Source organism: Panthera tigris, chromosome B2, assembly GCF_018350195.1.
Source record: "Panthera tigris isolate Pti1 chromosome B2, P.tigris_Pti1_mat1.1, whole genome shotgun sequence".
Classification (NCBI taxonomy): domain Eukaryota; kingdom Metazoa; phylum Chordata; class Mammalia; order Carnivora; family Felidae; genus Panthera; species Panthera tigris.
This window is the reverse complement of record NC_056664.1, coordinates 21910636-21936919: the sequence shown is the minus strand read 5'-3', so window position 1 is coordinate 21936919 and position 26284 is coordinate 21910636. Positions and strand designations below refer to the sequence as shown.

Genomic DNA, 26284 nt, shown 5'->3' with positions numbered 1-26284 from the left:
CAACGGTATTTCCAATCTGTTCAAAGTGTAAGGAATTGGTCACACCTCTTCCATTTTCACACAACATTCAGAGGCTCTCCAGAGAGACCATATACTTCAAGCAGGAGTGCCGACCTGGAGTCACACGTTCACTGTCAAGAGTGGCAGCCAAGCAAGGTAGCTGAGAATTCCCCTTTTCCCACACGACTTCTAAGTTAATCATCTACAAATATAAAGAAATTATCTGAGCTAATATAATGTCTTATATCAAAACTCCTCTTTATTTGTATTTCTGTATTATAAGCACTGTATATTTTATTAATAATCTGCCTCATCCTCTGAGTAAATTTAAGTCTCAAACAAATCTCATGGCAGGATCTTCTTTACTGGTACCATCTCCTGACACAGTTTATCCAAGAATAAAGAGCACCATGCAAAAAGGTGACGATAAATGTTTGTTGATTGGATTTTCATGAAGGTCTAAATTCGGCCATCGCTCACTTTCAATTTCTTCTATTTAAATTTGAAATCATGATAGAAAAATAGGCAATAGTCATTTGCAGGCATTAACAAAAGAAGAAATACAAATTACCAATAATGATAAAATACATAATAAATGAAATACATAATAAAATAATACATAATGAAATACAAATACATAATAAAATAAAATAAATAATAAAATAAAATACAAATGACCAATAATAATAATGTGAAATATAAATAACCAAAAAAATAGCTCAACTGTATGAACTATAAGAAAGAAATATAAATAAAGACAAGGAGAAACCAATATTTATCTACTCAGTTGACGGAAACAATTTTGAAATAATAATGCCTAGCTGCTGTTATATTGTTCAAAGTATCTGGAAAACAATATGGTAGCATGTACCAAAAGCCTTAAAAATTTGGTAATTCTTTTCACCAAGCATTTCACTTTTAGGAATTTATGTTAGGGAAATAATTATGGATGCACAAAAATATAACAATAAGGAAATTCACTAAGGAAATAGCATTATCTCCTATTATTTAGTGATTAATAGTCTAAATGTCTAAAGCTTAAATTGACTAAATAAATCATGGTCAATCCATATGACCATGGATTAGAATATGATACAGTTATTAAGGATTATGTCTTAGAAGAATTCTAAATGACCAGTGTAAATACTGTAGTATGTTACAGTATGTATGGTTTGTACAATATGACCATGTATGTGTGCATGTGTGTGTGTGTGTGTGTGTTTGTGGACTCAAAGAAGATTTCACAAAATTTCAGGAGGGGTTATCTCTGGGTATTGAGATTATGGATGATTATTTTTCCTTTCTCCCTAGCTTCCCTGCCCTACCTCCCTACAACAGAGGGTTATTCTAAATATCTCCAAATCCTTCAATTAGAATATATTCCTTTAAGAATGAGAAGCAAAAAGAGAGAAAAGGAAATTGTGATATACTTTTGGAAAAAGATGACATCACACTTTGCTAACTTCTTTGAGCATCATAGACTCTCAGAGGAGGGACAAAGCTCCTTTGTTTTACTTGTAAGGGCCCATGAAATACAGAAGCCCAGTCACCAAGGCCAAAAAGACAAGCTTTCTGGGTCATCTTCATTCTCTGTGTCATCCATTAAGTCTAAAATATTTTACTGAGTACCAATTATGTGCTAGGCAGGCATATTAGAATCAGGGGGAAACAGAGAAAAAAAAATAGAAGGAAGGATGATACATTATGAGGGAATCTGATCTCAATCGAATGATGGCTTATGAGCAGTGCTGTGAAGAGGTGAGGTCCACCCGCTGCATAAGCCTACTTAGGGGACTTGCCAGGGTCAGAGCAGCTTTCTCCAGGAAGCCAACATTAAGCTAAGCTCTGAAGGAAACATAGGCATTAAGACAAGGAAGGGGATAACAGAATTCCAGGGCAAAGTAATAGCGTGTGCTGGAGATGCTGGGCAGGAAAGAGCCGGGTTGCTATAGGAACTGAGGGCTGGCAGGGATTGGAGTAGGGAAAACCAAATCAGACAAGGTCTTGTGGACACACACAAGGGGCACCACTGAAGGGCCTTGGTCAGGGTGGGGAGGGTCCTTCACAGATTTGCATCTCAGCAGGAAGACTGGGTGCCAATTGGAGCGTGGATTTCAGAGAGGCCTGGGGTGGATCCTGGGAGACCAAGAGGAACCTGTCTAGGGTGGCAGCAGTAGGGACAGACAGACACAGATGGGATGAAAGACTCTCATGCAATCAAATGGAAAGCCCTTGGTGACGGACAGACTATTTTTAAGTGACTTCATCTTTGACTCCCTGATGGGGAGTCTCCAATCTTATAGTTCAAAAGCTTGAGCAAAGGAAAGATCAGCTTTTTGAACAAAAAGTGACAACTCAGGGCCATGACTTTTTAACACAATTAAATTCCAGGTGAGCAGAGGCCACAGCCATGGAAAGCACTGTTTTGCCTGAAAAGTACAAAGTGCCTTTTCCCTTGCTTTATTCATCAATAAACTTACAATTGGAGCTGACATATCCAGGCTTCAAAGAAATAGAAAAGACCTCAATTTCTGAATATTAAGCAGCTTGTCATGAAATTGTCTGACCCTTTGTTTCAACAGTGTCCAGTGGAGATAGGAGACGTGCCATTCATTAGACTCCTGTAGGGGCTCGCCATTTTACTGGCTGCCTTCCATGGCCTCTCTCTTCTGGACTTTGAAGGTCCTGTTCTTCTATTGTCACTTCACATTTCTAACGGGAAGATATTCTTCTAATAAGATATTTATGTCCCACATAGGTCCATCCATTTTGTCACTGGCCTTGTGGTATAGGCCTGGCTTTGGCTGAAGAGCAAAGTCTACAAGCAATTTCCAAGTAGTGGGGTCATTTGCTTTGACATCACTGAGGGGAAGATAAGGAAGCATAAAGGCACCGTAATAAAGACACCTTTTTCTCAGGAGTCAAGAACTTGGGTCTGAAGCCTAACTGTCTGCTTTTCAACTTGGCCCTACCACCTGTGATTTTGAACTTGTTACTAACTATGCCTCAGTTTCTTCTTTAGAGAACGAGGACCATCATAGAACAAGCCCAGAATCTCTAAACTAAAATCTTTGAGTACAGATGTATTTAAAAATTTTTAAGTTTATTTATTTTGAGAGAGAGAGAGAGAGAGAGACAGAGTGAGCAGGGGAAGGGCAGAAAGAGAGGGAGAGAGAGAATCCCAAGCAGTCTCCATACTGTCACCGCAGAGCCTGATGTAGGGCTCGAACTCATGAATCATGAGATCATGACCTGAGCCAAAACCAAGAGTTAGATGCTCAACCAACTGAGCCACCCAGGCGTCCCAGTACAGATGTATTTTAAAATTCAGAATTTCTTGAGGTGCCTGGATGGCTCAGTTGGTTGAGTGTCCAACTCTTGATTTCAGGGCAGGTCATGATCCCAGGGTCATGGGATCAAGCCCTGTGTCAGGCTCTGCACTGAGCATGGAACCTGTTGAAGATTCTCCCTCTCTCTCCCTCTGCCCCTCTCCCCCACTGGTTCTCTGTCTCTCAAACAACAACAACAAAAATTAATAATAAAATAAATAAATTGTTCAAATTTCTTGACTTTAGAAAAATAATAAGTTTTATATTTTATAACCACTTTCAGTGGGGTCTGGTGCAAGACCCATTACCCACTAATCAATCGCATTAATATTTCTGCAATGAAACCTAGGTGGGTTAAATTAAGACTATATAATAGACTAAACAGACTATTAAACTGAGTAGACTATGAACTCTCAGTTTAGATCATACTTTTTTTTACTAAAAGAGTTTCAAAAAAAAGTCTTCCTTTTTCAAGACTTTGGTATTTCCACATTGTAGATGGGGGATCATGGAGATACAGCTACCCCATAAAGCTGTTATAAGGATGAAATAAGTGAGGGAATATATATCGAGGTGCTTAGAAGAGTATCTGGCACATAGTAGGTGTCCACTTGGCTATTTTTTTTATTGCAGAGGAGAAAAAAGATCTCAAAGATCATTATTTGTGATTATTTATTTATATGTTGAGGTTACTGCTGAGGAAGCTTACTACATCAGGGACTAGAAAGCTCTCCATGATAACCTCTCCAGAAGAATTATAGGTGTATTCAGCAACCACTGCCAGGAGAAAGAAGTCAAGAAAATCTCCAGGGATCTGATGCAAAGACAGACACATTTTTTTTTATTCCAGCTGCCACCTGCCAGTCCATCAATATGGGCTCTCAAAGAATTTGGCTTGAATGTGATGAGTGCAAATCCCATAATGGCCAGCAGAAAGTTCAGGAACCAACCACAGTTGGATGTACCTATGGAAGCCTGAGCCTAGGGCTTTGCTCAAGATAGGAGCAAATCAGGTAAAAGAACTCTCTTCATTCTTCACCCCACTTCTGGTTTCCTCTCTAATGCTTTTCCTTCAGTCTATTAAAATCACTTCAATCTTAGGGGCGCCTGAGTGGCTCAGTTGGTTAAGCGTCTGACTTCGGCTCAGGTCATGATGTCATGGTTTGTGAGCTCGAGCCCCGCATTGGGCTCTGGGCTGACAGCTCAGAGCCTGGAGCCTGCTTCAGATTCTTTGTCTCCCTCTGTCTGCCCCTCCACTGCCTGCACTCTGTCTCTCGTATTGTCTCAAAAATAAATAAACATTTAAAAAATTCTTAAAAATCACTTCAATCTTAGTCAGATGAAGTCTTGAGAGCATTCTCAATTTGAGGAGAGTTATAGCTACAAGTTGGTCATTGATACCATGCTATAGAGAATTTTGCGGCGATGTGCATCAGTGATTTCAGACTAGACCTGCATCTTGGACCACGATATTCTGCCTTAATCAGAAAATGCCATTTGTTGCCCTTTCATTATTGGAAATTGATCAGATTGACCTGGAGAACCCACGTCTTCCCAGGCCAAGGTACAGATTCCTCAGACAAATAAAAACCATTTCTGTTTGTACTTTGTCATAGAACTTACAGACCCATTTATTTTTTTTATTTTTTTTTAAGAAGGCTTTTTTTTTTTTTAACGTTTATTTATTTTTGAGACAGGGAGAGACAGAGCATGAACAGGGGAGGGTCAGAGAGAGAGAGACACAGAATATGAAGCAGGCTCCAGGCTCTGAGCTGTCAGCACAGAGCCCGACGCGGGGCTAGAACTCACGGACCGCAAGATCATGACCTGAGCCGAAGTCGGCCGCCCAACCGACTGAGCCACCCAGGCGCCCCCAGACCCATTTAGAAACCAAGTACTTTGCATATTAAGCCCCCCAGAATAATGATAATGAATATTAATATGATACTACATGAGGCAATAATAAGGAAATGGGGGTAAGAGTGTTAGGGTTTTTTTCAGATAGTCCTGCTACAGTTTATCTGTTGAAACAAACAGTTATTGGAAAGCCCTGATGAGCTGCCTCATTTGTCTGGGGCGAGTAAAACAAAGTTTAGTATACATATGTAATAGTCAGTTGAAAATATTTCAGAAAACTCAATCCCATTTTCTACGTGAAACCCAAGCAATTTTTCAAGGAGCAAAGTCTCTTTTATTAAACGATAGTACTAAACAAATTTGTTGATCATCATCTCCTTCCACTAGAAAGCAAGCTCACTGATAATAGGGACTTTGCTGCATTCCCAGTGCTTGAGACCATATCTGGTGTGCTAGAGTGCTTAATAAATACTTGCTGAATAAATAAGTGAATGAATCTGAAGCAAGTAGACAAATAGTTGGATTTTTCCTTGTTTTCTGTAGAAAGCAGGCTGTTTCTATACTTTTCTATCAGGTACATACACATAATGTAATGGTAATAAAAATCCAAGGGGTTTCTTAGATCTCACATTTTCCCTGGGATGAGTCTTCCAAAAGTCTGGGAGATACTATGGAAAAACTCAGTAGTTGGCACATGTAGCCCATATAACAGTGGCATGAAAATAGTTAAATAGTGAAACCTCAGCAGGCAGCTCAGGGGGCTGCTGAATGATGTAACACAGGAAGTGGCATGACTTCCTGACTGCTACACACTGGGGAGTCATTTTTAGTTTGCACTCAATCTGGAAGCCAAAAGCATGAAGAGATCAAACCTCACTCATCCAGCTGTAGTGTGGCAGAAACACAGACACAGACCAAAGTGGCAGTGCAATACAACAGGAAATTGTTGCTAATAGAATAAATATCTGAGGGTCATTGAAGGAAGAGTGGCCATAGTTGAAGACAAGGGTTGATGAAGACACATTTGCCATTGGAGACAATGCCACATCATCAGCCCTCAGTGATAAAGGAGAGTTAGGGCTATCTGCCACCTGCTGGCACATGAGATGTAGGTAAAATTGGCCTGAAGCCCTTTCCATGTACGCAGAAGTGCAGTGCCCACACCAAGATTGAATCACTTTCCCAAGGGAATTGTATTCCCATGTCCTCAGAGTCTCACCTTTTATTCTGAAAATCTCTGCTTAAGCATCAAGAGTTGTCTTCTTAAGAACACTTCCAGGGCCACCTGGGTGGTTCAGTCAGGAAAGCATCCATCTGTTGATTTTGGCTCAGGTCATGATCTCATGGTTTGCATCAGGTTCTGCGCTGACAGAGTGGAGCCTGCTTGGGACTCTCTCTCTTCCTCTCTCTCTGTTTCAAAAATAAATAAATAAACATTTAAAAAAGGACACTTTCAGTGATGGCCATCCTGATAATAACATCTCACCCTGCAAGAAAATAAAGGCACCATCCATAAGCAAACCCCTATGAAAAGAAAGCAGCTTGAAACGCAGAAGAAGGGGATTACAAAAAAAAAAAAAAAAAGCAAAATAAAAAGTACAGCTTCTTTGGCTAAGATTGGTAAGGTGTTGGAAGTCAATATGAGAGCCTGATGGTATATTTAGTTACCATTTACATCTATAAAAGCATATTTTACATAACTATAATAAATGGATTCTAATTCTATTTTATAGTTCAGAAATAGGACATTGTTAATGAATTCTTTTGTTGTCTTTATAAAGCTTCTAGTTAAAGAACTCCTCAAGACATTTTGGATTGCTTGAACTTGAGCCATAGCTGATGATTTCAAGCAAATCCTCATCCTCAGTAAGCAGAACTCTGTAGAACAAGTGGCTCACTCTGTATTCCTATGTGGGTCTACTGTGTGTTATATAAAATGTCTATCATTTAGCACAAGAATGTTTGGGAAAAACTAAGATGACTTAAAAACAAAACAAAACTGAATGCCACGGACCAAATCTTATAGAGTAGCAGAGGTTCTCGGACTGTGGCCCCAGACCAGCAGCAATGGAATCACCTGGGAACTTGTTAGAAATGCAGGCTCTCAGGGCCCACCCCAGGTTTCCTGAATCTACAACCTAGAAACTCTGGGTTTAGGGCCTGGCAATCTATGTATTAACAAACCCTACACCTGAAGCTGATGCCCACTCAAGTCCAACCCCCACTGCCATTTCCAAATGTCAGAACAATTCCTGAGTTATGCTTCTTTTCATCACTAGGTCCTTTGCTTCACAATCTATAGCTGGATCCTCAGATGGCATGTTGGCAGCCACTTATAGCTCTCTGTCAGGATACCTGCTCCCTGCTCTGCCATCCCGGAACCTTCCACTGGTGTGTTGGCTATGCAGTGCTATGCATGAGTGGAAGGGCTTAGCCTCAATTGCTCTCCTCATTCACTGGTCAGAGTTCTCTCAACACCTTCTAGAGCACTCAAAGGTCCCTAGGGACAGCCTCCATGTTCCCATCCTAGAACTACCAGCGGGCTTATTAAAACACAGTGCCCACCCCCATTGCAGAGTTTCTGATTCACCTGGTCTTGCATATAGCCCAAAGAATTTTCATTTCTAACAAGTTCCCAGTTGAAGTTGATGCTGTTGTCTGGGGACCACATTTTGGTAATCACTGTTGAAACCCAACATCTCTAAACTTATTTACAGATGAGTACCTAAAAAACAAAACAAAACAAAACAAAAAAATCAACCCAGAACTCCCCCTTCCCCAAATGGCTACTTTGTGATGTCTCCCATGAAATCCTAAATACCCATCAATTAAGTCAGTGTCTTTGTTTTCACTGGTAATTAAGTTCCACTTACTTCAAAAGAAGTTTGAGGTAACTAAAGTTACCTATCAGCAGAAACAGTCAATTTATCTAGTGAGCTCAGAGAAATGCTTTTCCTCCCAGGGGAAATAGTGTACTCTGTTACTTCTCCAATCTGCTTGCCTTGGCCTTACTCTGGTTCTCTTAAACTAAGTTGAGGTGGGAGGCGGGGAACCAGGGTTGATAAATTTTGCTGTTGTGATGCAGAACAACAGAGGTAGTGGAAGAGGGGGACAGACTCTTGGCTTTGAAGAGAAAGTGGGATGTGACATTAATCATCCCTCCAATGACCAAAGAAATTAACCTTCCTCCACACCATCTTAAAAAGGAGGCCCTCACTTCCCCCTCCTTCGCCACCCCTTTTGCGAAGCCAAACCTAGAAATAGAACACAGCTCAGCTCTCAGGGCCATTTCCTCCACCACACCTCCAGAGGCCACATCTGCTGCTCCCAGAACAAACTCTGCTCTCACAGCTGCACAATTCACTGCTGAAACCCTAATCCTGAGAGTGGGCTGGAGCCAAATGGGAGAAAATGCCAACAGGGCAAAAACCTCATTCCAGATTCCAAATGTTATTCTGTAGCCCTCCAAAAGCCAAATGCTGCCTGCTGGCACCCCCGCCAGGCCCCTGGTCCACAGCCCACATAGGAGCCTATGGAGACATGGGGGTACTGTGGTGTTGCTTTCCTGAGTTCACCACTCCACCTGGGGGTGCAGGACTCTAAGGGGGCTGTTTGGAGGGGGACCATGGCATAAGGTCATGCATCACTTGCTGGCTCCTTCCCATGAAAGTGGAACATCAACATCCAGGCTACCTTAGACACAAGCTATCCTCACCGTGCTCATTCAAGTGTCAAAGGTCCTGGGGGAACAGTATTCAAATGCATCTCACAGTGGTTCCTTGGGAGAATAAAATATGAGAAGTGAAACTGAACATTCACTCCTGTAGTGAAAGGACAGAGAGGACCCGGAAGACCCTTTGCGTTGGGACTGATAGTTTTCTGTGGGTCACACGCAAGGTCTCTCATGGAGGGTGTCACGGTGGTCCTCCTCCTTATCTGGACTCTGATATCTCCCAGCAGCAACGGCAAAGCCTGGCCCCCACACACGGTCTGCCGGGATGGAAACTTGGAAGTGTTCTACCAGAGTTGTGGTAAGGTCTTTCAAAACATCATTGTTTGTGTTTATGGGAAAATGAAGGCCCATGGAGGGGGCCACTGAAGTGCTTAGTTGGGGTGGGGAAAGGATGAGGGGCCCAGGGGCTAAACACTTTCTCCACTTGAAGTGGGTCTGCAAGGTGATTCGAGAGCCCTTGGGGGAAGGAGGGGTGGGAGGTGTGAGTAGGAAACAGCCCAAAGAGAGCCACGAAAAGGACATGAAAAAGGCCTTGAGTCTAAATGGAGCAGTTCATTAATACTGCAGAGCCAGAAAACAACGAAAATGACTAAGGAGTCTACCAAATCCTGACACCCCATCAGCTCAAAATTAAGAAAAGATGTTTTCAGGGCACCTGGGTGGCTCAGTTGGTTAAGTGTGCCACTTTGGTTCAGGTCATAATCTCACAGTTGGTGGGTTCAAGCCCCACATTGGGCTTTGTGCTGTTAGCTCAGCCTGGAGCCTGCTTCGGATTCTGTGTGTGTGTGTCTCTCTCTCTGCCCCTCCCCAACTTGTGCTCCCTTTCTCTTTCTCTCTCTCTCTCTCTCTCTCTCTCTCCCTCCCTCCCTCTCTCAAAAATAAATACACATTAAAGATTTTTTTTTAATATAAAAAAATAAAAAATCCTTCCAATAGTCACCACCACCCCAAACTGTATACCTGGGCTATCTTTCCAGTTTATTTAGTTTGCAAATTGAGTGAAAAGATCGCATATGCCCAAAGAGTAGATTCCTGCCCTTTGTATGACACTCCAGGGCAGTGTTGCTCATGAATTCAACACTTACCTGATCTCTCAATGCCAGGGTTTTGTCCAGAGCCAGACATAACCAATGAGAATGAGCCATGGTTATTACCCCAGTGGGACATATGTCTTTGCTAACAAAAAACACAATCTAATCAATAGAATGCAGGGAGCTGCTGCAGTCAGAGTCAGAACCAACACTTTGGAGCAGAGTACCACAGACTGGGTCTTAAACAACAGATATTTATTTTCTCACAGCTCTTTGGCTGGAAGTCCCAGGTCAAGGTGTCAACATGGTCGGTTTCTCCTGAGGCTTCTCTCTTTGGCTGGCAGATGGTCATCTTCTCCCAATGTCCTCACGTGGTCTTTCCTCTGTACCTTCTTGTCTTATAAAGACACCAATCCTATTGGATTGGGGCCCACCCACAGGACTTCATTTAACCTTAATCACCTCTTTAAAGACCCCATCTTCAAATAAAATCGCATTCTAAGGTACCAAGAGTTAGGATTTCAACATATGAATTGGCAGGTGGGGAGCAGGGAACAATTCAGTCCACAAAGGGGGCCTGAGTGGGAAAAATGAACTCAGCCTCAGGATCACACCTTGAATGAACATTAGAGGGACAGGTTCATGGAAAAGTATGCCAGTATGAAATATGACACTTTGGAGGTAGACAGGAAGCAAAAGGCAGTTCTGATTGGAGGAGTTAGAAAAAAGATGCCCTTTAAGTATTTAAATTGGCCCCATGATAAGCTGGGGAGTAGTGGAGATGTTGCATTTGAGCAGATAGCTGATCCTACAATTGCCACCTCAGGAGTTTCCTTGGAGAGGCTGGGATGGTCAGGCTGGCCTCCAGGACCATTTGTCCAACTTGACTTCACTCTTTTAAAAAGAAGGAACATTGAACATTGAAATACACAAAAACATTTCTTTTTTCTAATGTAAAAGACAATGAATGGCTCAATGCTATAGGACTTGATCTCATTACTCTTGCTCTTCCCATGGGAATGAGATGCTTTCTGCTGGCATGTATGCATTGTAGGTGCAGGATAAGAAGAGAGCCTTGAGATGAATGGGCTGCTCGGAATTTGTTTTTCTAATTCATCCTCCCATAAAAGGTTGCCATGGCTGATCCCTCCCCCAGACCAGCCTGCAGCCGGCAGCCAAGCCTGGCACAGCCTTTCAAGTCATTGCCAAGAAAGGCAAGAGAAGTGGATGCACCAGGAAAAGAAAAAAAAGCATATCACCCGCCTCTGGGGATAACTCCTCCCTATGGGTAGCTACTCAATGGAGTCAACAAATGTCGGCACAAGTCTTGCTCTGGTCACTCAGGGAAAAAGAATGAAAGAGACACAGTTCTCATAAAAGGGTAGTGAGAAGATCAGACAACTAAACAATAGGGGAAATGCTCTATGGGAAGCGCCAGAATAGAGGCGTGCGTCATGCACCGGGGTCATGGTAGTTGGAGAGGGTGAGGTTGAGGATCTTAACCTACCAGGGAAAGGGTCATCAAGCTTGACCTCAGCCTCAAAGAATGATAAAAATGGCAATTATAACACCTTATGTCCTTGGAAGGTTTACACATGCCAGGCACCATGCTAAGTTCTTCCTACACATTAATATTTTACAGATGTGTAAGTGAGAGTTAGAAATGCCAGGTGACTCTTCCAAGGACACACAGGTAATAGTGGCAGAATTACATCTTGGGGGCACAGAGAAGGCATGAAGTCAATATCTGTGGAATTAAAATGAGTTGATCCCAGGCCTGGCTGACTCTGGTATGCTTTAATCTCCTGCTATCTGAAGGCAGGCGGGGTAGAGGTAAGGGGTAGGAAGGATAACTCTGGCACGTGTGTGACAGCAGGGAGATGCCAGCAGGCAGAGTTCAGGGGACTGCAGAAGGACTGGAACACAAGAGAGGATGAGAAATGAGGTAGGGAATGTGGGCAGAGCCCAAGAGTGATGGTGAATTTCATGTGTCACCTTGCCTGGGCCATAGGACACCCAGGGAACTGATTAAACACTTTCAGGGTATGACTGTGAGAGTATGTCTAGGGGAGATTAGCACCAGAATCAGTGGCCTGAGAAAAGCAGATCACCCTCCCCAGCATGAGTGGGCACTGTCCAGTCTGTTGAAGGCCTGAACAGAAACAAAAGGTGGAGGAAGGAAGGACTCACTCTCTCAGCCTGACTGTCAGCTGGGACTTGGACCTCCTGCATGTAGCTCTTCTGGCTTTCTGCCTCTCTCTCAGGCCTTCAGACACCACCAGCCTTCCTGGGTCTCTGGTTTGCAAATGGCAGATCATGGGGCTTCTCAGCCTCCATAATCATGTGAGTCAACACCTTATGATAATTCTTTTTCTATTTTATAGATATAGATATAGATGATATAGATATAGATATAGATGATATAGATATAGATATAGATATAGATGATATAGATGATATAGATGATATAGATGATATAGATAGATATAGATATTTCTCCAGAGAAACAGGAGAACCCTAATACAAGAGACATGGTGGAGCTGCATCCCTTCGGCAATGAGGAGATTGCATTTTGGAAAGATTTCCTTGGGGAATGGGTTGGAGCATGGATGTTAGATTGAAAGCTGTTTGAGGCCACAGCCAGGATATGTAGGCTATAGAATCAATAACCCAGGAAAGAAATGATAAAAGTCTAAACTAGTATCATATCAACAGCCTCGACTTCAGAAAGATTCTTGGTATACTTTAGGATCAGCAGAAAAGAAAGCAATGCCCTGGGGGCTTCTCCAAAGGTGGGTCCTGCCTCATCTCTTGAGAGCCATTGAGCTCTCAGGCACTGAATGGTCACATACCCCTCCCAGATGGAAATATTCCTCCCTTTAGCTGCTAGATTCATAACAGGGCAGCCCCCTCACCCCCAAGACGTTCACATTGTTAACATAGAGCAAAGGCCACGTGTTGTGACCCTGTATCCAACCCTGGTATCCAGACATCCTCAGTGCATATCAGGGCTTCTAGAATCCCTACATTCACACAGATGTGGGGATGTCATCCTACAAAAATAAAGGATCTACTGTTTTCTGAGTTTAGTGCTTCATTATTTTCCTTCTTGTTTTGTTTTATAATTTTAGTGGGAGGGAGAGCTTTTAGGCTGGACACTGTTCTAAATAAGACAAAAATCCTTTGGGAGAAAGAAAGAAGCTCACAAGCAGTTACTGGGCTCTGAATACTGATTAGGAAGTGAGCACGATTTTCTGAAAAAGCAGAAGTCCTGCTCTGTCCAACTGTTTATGCTATAGTAAAGAAAAGAGTGGCAGTCTTTACAAAAGCAGAAGGAGGAAGAGAAGCAGCTGGGGACCTTTCTTTTGTTAAATCATAAGACAATCTCCACAGCTAGCAAAAGCCCAGGGACTTCACTCCATTCACATGCCACAAATGTCCACTGATGTATTTATTTATATGCTGCTTCTATCACACCATGGCATCAGGTGGATTGCAAAAGTCCACAGGATTGGAGGATGGAGGTAGTGGGAGAATCAGGAGGGGGGCAGGAGGGGAATAATAAATCCAGGAGAGGTCAGGACACATACAACAGACGAGGCAATGTCCAAGATAAAATATGGGGGTCTGGGATCAGGAAACCTCATTCCACCCCTTGGGCAATACTCTCTGCCTCCTGTCCTTGATTGCAAAGTGGAGTACGAGTTTCCTATGGATGCACTAATGGTTACCACTTTCTGGCTCAAAATGACATACATATATTCTTTTAGTGTTCCAGAGGTTAGAAGTCCAAAGCCAACTTCACTTAGTCAAGGGCCACGCTCCTTTGGAAACTCCAGGGGAGATCTCTTTCTTTGTCTTTTCCAGCTTCTACAGCTGCATTCCTTGAATCATAGCCCCTTCCTCCATCTTCAAAGCCAACAGTGTCGCATCTTGCTGTAACATCTTGTTGTCACATTGCTTTCATCTATGCAAGATTTCCCTCTGCCTCCTTTTTAGGACACTGGGATTAGCATTATCTTCCTGTCTCAAGGAGATTTAATCACACCTGTAAATTCCTTTTTGCCACATTAGGCAGCATTTGCATGTTCTTGGGATTAGGACATGGGTATCTTTGGGAGCCATCATTCAGCCCATGACAATAGGGATAATAATTTTACCTACCTCTCAAAGGCTATGTGAGGATTAAGTAAAAAGCACCACATACAAAGTGCTTAGTACATACTATGTGCTTCAATAAATCTTTGCTGCTGATGGCTTGTAAGATATTTTACAGTCAGTATAGGTATATTTGACTATAGCTTCCTTGAAGCCAAATCAAATGAGGAGATTACATTGTTTGCAAAATAAAACCAGTTTTTAAGGAGCTGTCTACATTTTCCTGATACTGGGATGAGCTCTGAGAGGAATCTCTCCCTGGACAGATGTGACTCCCATCCACTGTTTCTCATGGTGCGCTTCAGTGGGAAACAAGGGCTCATCACAAAAATGCAGATCAGGGTTAATTTTGCAAAGGGCTGCAGTAGAAACTTCCATAAATGTAAGAACTTGCAGGTCTGAATTGCTCAAGGGAAAGTTAGACTACCTAGAGGAATGGATGAGCCACATGTGCTCCAGGCAGCCACCCATAAATAGTGTTGCCATTGTTGTTGCTGCTATTTTGGGTTTTTTGATAAGGGTTGGCAAGCAGAGGTCTAGGTTGTATCTTTTGGCAAGGGCCTTGAGTGTGAACCTCGGGGTTGTCCTTTAACAGACTTTAACATGCTGTAAGATGCTTTGACATCAAACAGGCAGAGAAGAGGATCATAAAAAGTAAGAGACCTATGATACATTGCCTAAATGACTTCATGTCTCCCTTTTGATATGTTTGATACTCACAGTCAACCTGGCCATGCAAGTGGCTCCTGGGATGAGTCTAGGGCAGCAGTTGGCAAGTGAAGTCTACACACTAAATCCTACATGCTGCCTGGTTTTTTGTTTTTGTTTTTTTAATTTTTTTAATCTTTATTTATTTTTGAGAGAGAGAGAGAGCGTGTGAGCAGGGAAGGAGCAGAGAGAGAGAGACGCACACAGAATGCAAAGCAGGCTCCAGGCTCTGAGCTGTCAGCACAGAGCCTGATGTGGGGCTCACACTCACAAACTTTAAGATCATGACCTGAGCTGAAGTGGGATGCTCAACCCACTGAAGCCACCCAGGCACCCCTACATGCTGCCTGGTTTTATATGGCCTGTGAACAAAGAATTGTTTTTACATTTTCAGATGGCTAGAAGATTCAAAAGAATAATAATATTTGTGACATGTGAAAATTATATGAAATTCAAATTTCTGTCTCCATAAAGTTTTATTAGAACACAGTCATGCTCATGTGTTTACGCCTTGTCTATGGCTTCTCCCATAAGTAGTGTGATAGTGACTGTATGGGCACAGATCCTGAAATATTAACTGTTTGGCTCTTTATAGAAAAACGTTCCTGTTCCCTGGTCAAGGTTAGGAAAGAATCTTTCAAACTCTTCACCAGTTCAGAGCCTCAAGTTCTGCATCTTCTGGATAATTTTAGCCATAGAGAGGCTATGTGGCCAAGTAATCTTGACACAAAACCACCATGAATGCAGGAAGTCATGATACCTTTGAGAGAATCATCATTTCCATAATAATCTGATTTTCCATAGTGTTTTATAATCTATAAAGTCCCTCCATTTATAAGGTCTCATTCAATCCTTATGAAGAGTCCTATGAGGTATATAAGATGTTTGTCTCCATTTTCCAGGTAGAGAAATTGAAGCACCTACATATTAACTATCTTATCTAGTAACATACTGAGTCATGATACAACCCTAAGTGTCTGACTCCATGCCCAGTGATTCAAAGCCTTATCATGGAATTCCAATATGGCACAACCTATGCCATCTGATCCCAAAGATGTAGGATAGGGACAGGGAGAAGAGGCAGCTCAAAGACCAAGTCTTTGGGTGAGGAGGTTAAAACCCTACACTAGCAAAAGAAGGAGGAAGAGTATGAGGAGGAAGAGAGGAGGAAGTGAACGAGAAAGGAAGGAGGAAGAGGAAGAGGAGAAAGACTTGTCTTCTGATTCAAGGATTGTTCCATCGCTACCTACACCAGCCTCCCCCTCTCTGCATGCATTCAGAGCTGGACTAGTTTGGCTCTTCCCAAGTATCCATCAGAGACCCGTAAGAGTCGTAGAAGAGAAGGAACACTCACATCTACATTTTTCAGCCACGTGTATCAAGTTCTTTTTTGTTGCAAGGTGTTTGGAAATAACATCTACCAAATTTTTAAGACAAGCAAATGGAAGGCCATTCTCTTGTCAGTAAGAATAGCAAATTTTTTGATCATAGCCCTCCTTTGCAGTTGGCTTGCTTATTTTATAGGGAAACCCTATTTCCTCTGCACCTGACAGCAGTTTTCAGTGTGGAGAAGTTGGTGAGTGGGGAGAGCAGGGCAGGGGGAACCTCATCTACAGCAGTAAGTTAAGGGTGTGGGTGGCCCCTAGGGGATCTGGGCCAGTCACCTGGGAGGTTCTAGGGTGACTGGTCACCATGCTTCACACTTAATCAACACATACTCTTCTCTCCTTGAAGGCAATCAGCTTTGTCCATTTCTGCCTAAATAGGTTTTGCATGCTGCTGGAGTTTACAGTAGGGCAGGCACTTTATCTGACCTCCAAAAAAATCTTTAATTTCAAAGTCAAAATCAGGTCACGTGCATCTGAATAATCCATCAAGATAGTCAAAGAGGACAATTAATCAGATTTTAAAAATGCGAAGCAATGCTAGCAACATCTTCTCCAAGATAAAGGGTAAACTCCAAATGACCTGGCTGCAGAGGAGGGCATGTTGGTAAAGTGTTTGTAGAAAAATTATTTTAAAACTGCCCTGGAAGGAAAGGGAGTGGGGGGAAAAATCTGCTTTCCTCAAAGCCTAATAATTCTGAAATAAATGAAGCATAAAACAACACAAAAGAAGGAACACAATTAAAAGAATAATAATATTGGAAAATATCACAGGCTCATAGTCACTTAACAGTACTTTAAAATATTGCACACAGAAAGCCATTTCTCCCTTAGTTTATGTTCCTAGATTAATAGGGATATAAATATTGTACAATTAGAGAAAAGTAGACAAACAGCCAGGGAGACAATGATGCCATTTTAAAGGGATAAGTGGGCATGCAAGATTAAACAGCTAGCTTCTGGGAGCATAGCGAGGCCTTACTGCTCAAATTTAAAGGCAGAAAGCTGATTTTAAAATATACAATTATTTGGGGTGCCTGGGTGGCTCAGTCGGTTAAGCGTCTGACTTCAGCCCTGGTCATGATCTTGCAGTTTGTGAGTTTGAGCCATGCGTCAGGCTCTGTGCTGACAGCTCGGAGCCTGGAGCCTGCTTCAAATTCTGTGTCTCCCTCTCTCTCTCTACCCCTCCCCAGCTCATGCTCACACTCTCTGTCAAAAATAAATAAACTTAAAAAATTTTTTTAAATATGCAATTATTTTTAAAATGTATATATTTGTAATATATTATATATTAAAATTATATATATAAATAATATATAATATATCATAAATTAAAATGAATATATAAATTTATAAATATATATAATATATATTATGTAAATAAATATATGTACTAGAATATGCATATTAAGTTAAAATAAAATATATATGTTATATATTATGTTATATATATTAATATATATTATTAAACATGGGAACAAGAAAAAGTTTACTGTGAACAGGAGCTGGACCAGAGCAAACTGTGTAGGTGGGTTCCGGCTACCAAGCCACTGAGCTCCTCCCCATTTCTGTGAGGTTGTTAGAGCCAGACTTCCAAGGCAGTGTTAATTCTCCCAAGCACTTTTCAAAAGAGATCCTGAGTCCATTAGTGAATGAGGACTTAAAGAGGGGAAAAGGCCAAGAGCCTGTGAGTCTAAGAGGCTCTTCTGCACAGGCAGGAAATGTCTTCTAGGGTGCTGTTCACTGCTCTTCCCATTCTCAAGCAAAATAGTGATAAGCAGCCTTGTTCATGTTTTGGAGGAGAATCTTTGAAGGGGCAGAGATGGGGGGAAGGATGTTGTTGAGCTCTGTGGCTATTTTTGTGCAAACAACAACATAAACCATATATTCCCCCAAGCCGCCCCCAGTGCAAGGTCCCGGGCAAGGCTTCAAACTCAGGACTACGGGTAGAGGGAGCACAGGGGACCAAAGCAGCTTGCTTGCTCCAGGCCAAAGAAGGTGAAGGTGAAAGAGCCCCTTTCCAGCCCCAAATTATGCAGCTGCAGAACCTGGCAGAGGCTGACAGGCACCAGGCTCCCAATGATGAAGGAGTACCGAGCCCAACAGAGTCCTCTGCAATGCTGATAAGAACAAGCTGGAAGGCGCAATGCAGGAGCAATGTTGGTCACACATATGCGGGGGCAGATGCTTCCTTCTAAAACCCAAACAACAGGGCTGGTATTTTAATGGAAAGGGAAAGATGATCCACCCAGGAACTCTGTGTCATGTGAGTTGGTGTTTGGTATCTTTCTGGGATACCTTGTAAAGTGATATACCAGGCCTCTGTACAGTAGCTCTGTTCTGGGACCCTAGAGGAGCCAACCAAGCATTGGAAGGGGTTCTCTGGGGTCCACCAGAAACAATTATTTGACCATCCATCTGGGTGCAGTCAAGGGATGATTCATGCACAGCAGGAAGTGTGCAAGTCACATCTGCCAGCCTCCTTGTGGGATCCAAGAAGGCATCATTGTGTGTCCCTTCTTGAAATTCTGTACCAGTTCCCTCCATGCCTCTCCGCCTTCAGGACAGAAGTGAGTGGTGACCAACCCAATGGCTAGGAGGAGGAAGAAAATATCCTCAGCCTGGAAAATGCTGCTTCCAAGCACAATTAACAGTCGAAGAAGAGCTGCCAATGGGCACCACTATTTGAAGCCTGGTGTATCCCCTTATGGCCAGGTGGGAACTGTGCCAGATCCTGCTGTGGAGAAATCCACAACAGAATGATCAGGGTTCCCTCTGCCTGTTAGCTATTAGAATCTTTTCCCATAGCTGGGATCTTTCCTATTCAAGGGTCCTCCGTATGTTTCCATGCTCAATTCAATCTTCCTACACCATATAATAAAATCCCTTAAGCAATTAAATACTACTTGGACAATTAAGTCAGAATTTTGTAAGTTAAACACTAATTTTATTGCAGACATACATACATTGGTCACCCATTTATTAATAGAATTATCTTGAACATTTAACCTAATACAACAGATTTCCTTAAATGCTTTAAAATCTTTAAAAACAGGCAAAGCAGATACAAATTACCACAATGATGTTTCCACTTACTACCCTTTTTTCTTAAACTACAGTATTTTTCAAATATTGGTAACATGGGTTTACATTTATGTCTCTAATATGGTTACACTGATATTTATTCGTACCTGTATTCTTACACCTTCCTGGGGTTATAGCCATACTTAGTTCAGTATCTTCCTAGGTGTCTGGGATGTCCCAGACCAAAGATAAAGACTATGACCTCAGACTAGCCAAGGATACAGGTTCTGAGTTACCAGTCAATTGATTCTGGGTTTGATGGCTGGTCAGCAAGCTCTCTTTACTTAAACTTGACCTATTGTGTCCTGAAGACCCTAAGGCCTTTCTTTGCACAAAGTTCCCTGTATCCTAGTGCTTTTTCCTCAAATGGTATGTGTTTCGCAGGGTCATTGTGCTGTTACTGTCCTAGCATTATTATACATTAACCTGGGCTGTCAGCATTGCAGGAAACTTCGTGGTAATGTCAAATGTACAATTAGAAGGGTTGTATAGAAGAAATGATGGGTTCTGTCTGTACAGGTGAGACTAATCTGCACAGCAGTTAGCTGACACATCATCTCAGAACATACACTGAATTGTCTTTCTACTTCTATCTTCTGTGTGAATGCTGGTGCCAATTTGATTGCTGTTGTTGTCTGGCTCTCCATCCAAATTTTATATGAGACCCCTCAAGTTCATCAATCCTACTGTCCCATTTTTTTTCTGGCTCAGTCATAACTCTTGGTCCTTACTCTTACCTACTTCCAAAGGGAGAGAAAAGTGTTTTGTTCTCTGTGGTCTGTCCATAGGGGTAGAAACATTCTGCACCTCCAAATAACTAAGAATGAGGCTACGTGCACATCTAGTCCTTGGGATGTGACCCGACTTCCTTCCTGCTATTGTTAGGGCTGCAGCTCCCAGACATGCTTGTTAAGTCATTCTCAAAGATAGAGTCATGAGAGATGAGGTCTTCAAGAGCTCAAAACGATAGTCACTGTCTTTGCTGCCTCTTTCCAGCTACTGTCTGGAATTGCTGATTGTGGTTCCCCAACCAGCAGGGAGGAAGTTCCCAGTGGTGTCCTCCCACCCTAATGCCTCTCAGTCAGGGATGAGAAGGACAGGCCACACTAGCACTTCCTTGCCATCTGTTTATAGTTCTGTGGCCAATGTAGCCATTGTAGTTCACAGTGGTAGGATAGCAACAAATTGAGGAGAAAGATGCATAGGGTAAGGTTCCTGGTGCAGCTCTACTGTTCTGTGGGGCCAAGGATCAGTTTGTGACATATTGCCTCATGGCACCTGTTATGGTCATGGATGTCACATGACCATCTATTTCTCCACAAGAATGGAGAGAACGACACATAGAGAGGAGTCAGAATTCTACCACCCCTTTCCACAGGCTCAGGGTAGACTGGAACCTCACACAGAATTGTAAATATTCTGGCCAGAAAGAACCTCAGGGCTTCAATACCAAGTGCCTCCTTGTTCAGAGCAACTTGAGCCAGAGAGGCAATGTGTCCTAACCACAGCCACAAAACTGCATGGCAGTTGAACCCAACGGGACCTCCCAGGTCAGCTCTGCTTCCTCTTTTAGCCTGAAAACCATGATGGGTGAGCTCATCCAACTTCAGGTCAAAGATACCACATACAGGGGTGCCTGGGTGGCTCAGTCAGTTAAGCGTCCCACCCTGGATTTCAGCTCAGGTCATGATCTCACAGTTCGTGGGTTTGAGCCCTGCACTGGGCTGTAGGCTGCCAGTGCAGAGACACCTTGGGATTCTGTCTCTCTCCCTCTGTCTCTGCCCCTCCCCTGCTCACACCCTCTGTCTCTTTCTCTCAAAATAAATAAATAAACTTATAAAAAAAAAGATACCACACGCAACAAGATCAGAACCTCTCTTTTATACCAATAACCTCAAAGTGCAAAACATCCTCTTCCTATGCAGCCCTTCTCTTAATGCAATTTGTCCATATCTTTTCTTGTCCAAGCTCCTATAAAACAAGAGCCTTTGTATGTACAGAAAACCTATGGGGGCTCATTTATAATATCGAGAAGACCAACGGCTCCATAAATGTACTCTGATTGCAGACCTTACCTAGAAATGACATGGTTTCATAAAGCAGTAAAAGCAAGAACATGTTTCTAATAGAGATGCCTTGCACTGTGATGTGAACCTTGTTAGGTAATCTAATCACAGTTAGTAAACAAATAACCAGGACAGGGGACACCTGATGAAAATATGACAGGTCACTTGGGACCCTAAAGCCCTAACGCTTCATGCCAAGCTGCCTGCTTCTTCTGTTCTTTTCTCCACATGTAGAAAAGCTTCCTCAGTGCAGCCAACTTCAGCCATTAGGCAAATTCCCAAATGCCTAAATCCTTCTGCCCCCACTCCACTGGGGTTGACTGGCTTGGGTCCGAATCTGAGGTGGAGGTTATTCCAAAAGGGAAGTACGAGGAGCCTCAGTTTCCCCAGACACTCTAATTTCTAGCCTGACTTACACTGAGTTGTTTGGGATACAAGTAGTGTGGAGAGTGGGCAGGAATATAATTTTTCCACGGTGAACAATAGCCTTCTGCCTCACATTTGGCTTTGGTTTTTGCTAAATTGAAGAGCAATTCTCATGTGAATATATTCATTAAAAAACAAACAAAAAAAGACCTGAAGAAAAATCGCCAGTGGCTCTTGGTTTATTTGAGCCAGTGGTTGAACAAAGCACAGGATTACAAGCAAGTATCAAGTGTCCTGATTTTTAATGCATAACTGATCTTATAAGAAAATAGAGGAGGTCTTTAGGAACTAAAACAAAGAGAAAGCCTAAAAGCAGAGGAAAGCCAACACTGAAGCCATATCCGCCCTCAGAAAATTTGTCTCCAGGAACTAGAACTCAGGCTTCAGTAGCTGTGTGGGAGTCTGGCAACACAGTCCTATGCTGTACAAGATGGAAAATTGACCCCTCCATGAAGCTCAGTCTCAAAAAATTACATCCACGATCTTAAAAGTGGATAAGAAAAAAAATGATTTGGCAAATATGGAAGACAAGGAAACTTATCTAACTTACCTGGCCTCTGGAATAATAAGTGTTCCCTTAGAATTAGTAGCTACAGACCAGAGAGCCTATAGGCCTGGGTCCAAATGTATATTACCTTCATGATCCAGGAAACCCCAAGTCTAGAAATTAAATTTCAGATGTTTTTTGAACAAACAAAATCTAGAATTTCCCCCAAAAGACTCAGTAAAGGAACTTTCCAAGGGATACTTCAGAAAGAAACACAATGATCTCTCAGAAGTAAGTTTGGAGGGGCACCTAGGTGGCTCAGTCAGTTAAGTGTGTAACATTTGGTTTCAGCTCAGGTCATCTCAGTTCGTGGGTATGAGCCCCACATTGGGATCTCTGCTGGTGGCACAGAGCCTGCTTGGGATTCTTTCTCTCCCTCTCTCTCTCTGCCCCTCCTCCGCTCACACTGTCTCTGTCTCTCTCAAAATAAATAAATAAACTTAAAAAAAAAGAAATACTAAAAATACTTTTAAAAAAAGAAGTAAGTTCAGATATGCAAGATGGACTAGCAAGAAAAGAGTTGGCAAATTCAAATAAGTGATGAGTATATAAGGATGATAATTATGTCTAGTTTGAAAAGGGAATATATTTGTTTTCCATTGTTGCATCACAAATTAGTCTAAAACTTAGCAGCTTTGAACAACAGACATTACTGTCTCAGGTTTTCTCTGCAGGAGTTTAGGCATGGTTTCACTGGGTGTCTCTGACACAGGGTGTCTTAAAAGGCTGATCAAGGTGTTGGTCTGGACTGCAGCCGTCTCAAGGCTTGACTGAGAGATCTGTTCCCAAACTCATATGAGTGTGGCTAGAGTCAGGCCCCAGAAGGTCACTCCAAGCTCACTCACATGGCTGTTAGCTGGATTCAGGTCCTCAGTGGCTGTTGGCCAGAGGCATCAGTTGCTTGCCACACAGGCATCTCACAACATGGCGCTGTGCTCCCACAGAGCAAGGGCTCCAAGCAAGAGAGTAAGAGAGGGCAAGAGAGGCAGATTTTTTTGTAGCCTAATTTCAGAAGCAACTTCCCAACACATTCGCGATGCTCTACTGCTTAGAAGCAAGTCACTGGGTCTCTCAGGGGAGAGCTTCACACAAGGGCTTGAATTAGGAGCAGGGTCCACTGGGGGGCGGTATTAGAGGCTGCCTACAACAAAGCCATAATTCAGCACAAATAATAGCACATGGAGGAGGGGGCTGGTGATGCCATAAAGCATTCTGATGTCCTTATCCTTGTATTTATCAGGCAGAGAGTAAAGACCACGTTTACTTTTGCAAAATGAAAAAGTTCTGTTGTCCTATGGTAGTACAACAATGTGAATATACTTAACACTACTGAACTGTGTGCTTGAAGATGATTAAATGTAATAAATCTAAATGATAAATGATAAATCTAATATCATGTGGTTTTCACCACAATAAAATAAATAAATAATGCCAAGAGTAAAAGGAAAAAGGAAAAAAAGCTAATATTTAATTTTAAGCTTTATTAAGTGAAATGTTCATGTTAGAAATTCAAGGGCAACTATTTAAAAACTAGCCATATAGTATATTACTTTCAAACTTGTAAAAGAAAAAAAAACACTCCAATCAATCCAAAAGAATGTCAGAATGAAGGAGACAAAGTAGCATGGAAGGATCAGGGCATTAAGAAAATCCACATGTAAATGAGAAATAATTACAAATATATCAGAGGTCCTAATATATATAAATTGACTAAGGTAAGCGGATTTGTTTTACAAAAAAGAACACTAGCTTGAACTTTAAGAATCAGCTATCTGAATTTTACACCTACACTACAATCCTAAAGCACACCTAAAACACAGACCTACAGTGAACATCACATTTAATGGTGAAACATTGGAAGCATTTCCTTTAAATATAAAAATGAGGCAAGCATGCCTACCATCATTATTTCTATTCCACATTGCACTGAAGGCAGTGAGACAAGAAAAATAAAACATTTAAGCATTTGAAAAGAAGAAACAAAGATGTTATTATATGCATACAATAGGACTGTCCAAGCAGAAAAACCTAATCTAAAAATCATTGGAATTAATAAGAGCATTGCTTGAACAATTTCTTTGGGGACCTATGCATGACATTTATTCCAGGAGATAGCTAGCATGCATAGCTTTGGTTAATTCATTTTCACAGCTGTAGAGTATATAATTATTTGTGTAGACTGCAATTGTATCCACTCTCCTTTTGATTAATCTTTTGGTGGCTTCCAATTTTTTATAATTATAAACTGTTGGCAGCATCTATGATTTATGTCTCCTTGTATCAGAAAAGGTTTCCCAGCCCAGGACTTTTTTTTTCCTACCTCTCAGGTTTAAGGCCAGGCAAAGGTATTTAGAATTGCTCTAGGGTTCTTATCTATAAATGTTTCCCCACAATAACATCTTTCAAATGTTATGTTCTGAAAACATATGAACAGATGCAAGAAAAGGCTGAATAATATCTAAGTGGTTACAGCAATGATGTGAAAGAGAAAGGTGAAGTGTTGAGTCAGGGGTCTACTTAAAACTTTGCTACCATCAGGGAAACCTGGGTGACTCAGTGAGTTAAGCCCCTGACTTTGGCTCAGATCATGATCTCACCAGTTTGTGAGTTCAACCCCTGTGTTGGGCTCTGTGCTGACAGCTTGGAGCCTGGAGCCTGCTTTGGATTCTGTGACTCCCTCTGTCTCTGCCTCTCCCCTGCTCTCTTTCTCTCTCTCTCTCTTTCTGTCTCTCTCTCTCTCTTTCTCTCTCTCTCTCTTTCAAAAATAAACATTAAAAACAACAACAACAAAAACTTCTCTGTGATCAACGTGCTGCATTTAACTTGAGTGTGGGTGGGGGCAGGAAGGCTGTGGGTATACAGCAGGTACTCTATCCTCATTGATTAATCTGAAGTGAGGTTTCCCATCTTATTTTTCCTGTTAGTTTGCTATCTTCCAATATAATTCTTTTATTTTATTTTTAGCAAATGTATTTTTAATCCTTTAACCAGGAGGGAAGTCGTAGGATTGTGTTGATTTGGGAAGCAGAGAGATAAGCCCTTTGTTTGCTTAAGAGTTAATTTTGTTGGCAGAAGGGTCAAGCCAAAGGCAGCTGGTTCTTTTCTCCTCCAGCATTGACCTGTGAGTGATCGTAGTCCTATATCATTCATGCCATGGGATCTTATTCCTAGGGTGGTCTGTGTAACACAAGTGACAAAGTGCTGGAGAAGTGTGGGTTTTCCCACAGAAACATCTCCATCCTTCCCATCAGGGAGAGCTCAATTGCAGAGCTGGGACATCCAGCAGACCTATTCTGGCTCTGTCTCCCAATGTGGGGGACACAGGAAGGAATGGTGAACTGGTTTGGGGAATGAGGAATCCTACTTCCTTGATTTCACTACAAGACCCTCTGGAAGAAACTCTGGTTGGGTACCCACTTCATCTTCTCAGGAAATCTCCAAGGCATCTTGAGGAAATGTTGATTCCATGCCCTAGAGATACTGTGCCTCTTATTCTCTGAAGAAGGAGCCAGTGATCCTCCTTGAACATGTCTTCTTCCTTCAAATGCCTTTCTTTGAGTGAGCCCTTCTCTTCATTCTCAATCAAGGTGGTCACATTTGGAGACAGTGTCACTGAGTGACCCCTTTACCAACCCGCTAACAGTGAAGAGGAGGGTCTTTACACATATTATATACTGAATGTTTGTGTCCACCACAAAATTCTTATGTTGAAGCCCTAAACCACAATGTGAAGGTAGTAGGAGGTGGAGCCTGTGGGAAGGTTGGATGAGATTATGTGAAGGGGGTTCCATGATAGGACTAGTGTCCTTATAAGAGGAAGAGACCAAAGAGAGCTTGCTGTCTCCCTCTCTGCCATGCAAGCATACATTGAGAAGGTGGCCATCCGTAATCCAGGAAGAGGGCCCTCACCACAAACCACATCAGCCAGCACCTAGATCTTGGACTTCCAGCCTCCAGAGC

General features: G+C 42.2%; 1 protein-coding gene across 2 annotated transcripts in view; it reads left to right on the top strand.

Moving 5' to 3' along the window:
* The first annotated feature begins 9000 nt into the window (after positions 1 to 9000).
* The window catches only part of LY86 (lymphocyte antigen 86), a 60997-nt gene continuing 43713 nt past the window's right edge, over positions 9001 to 26284 (top strand). For both annotated transcript variants that reach the window (XR_001509563.2, XM_007073129.3), the window contains exon 1: positions 9001 to 9217. Coding sequence is in view for 1 of the 2 variants with exons in the window: in XM_007073129.3 (XP_007073191.1) it covers positions 9091 to 9217 (127 nt within the window). In the remaining variant the exon portion in view is untranslated. The remainder of the gene's footprint in view (positions 9218 to 26284) is intronic.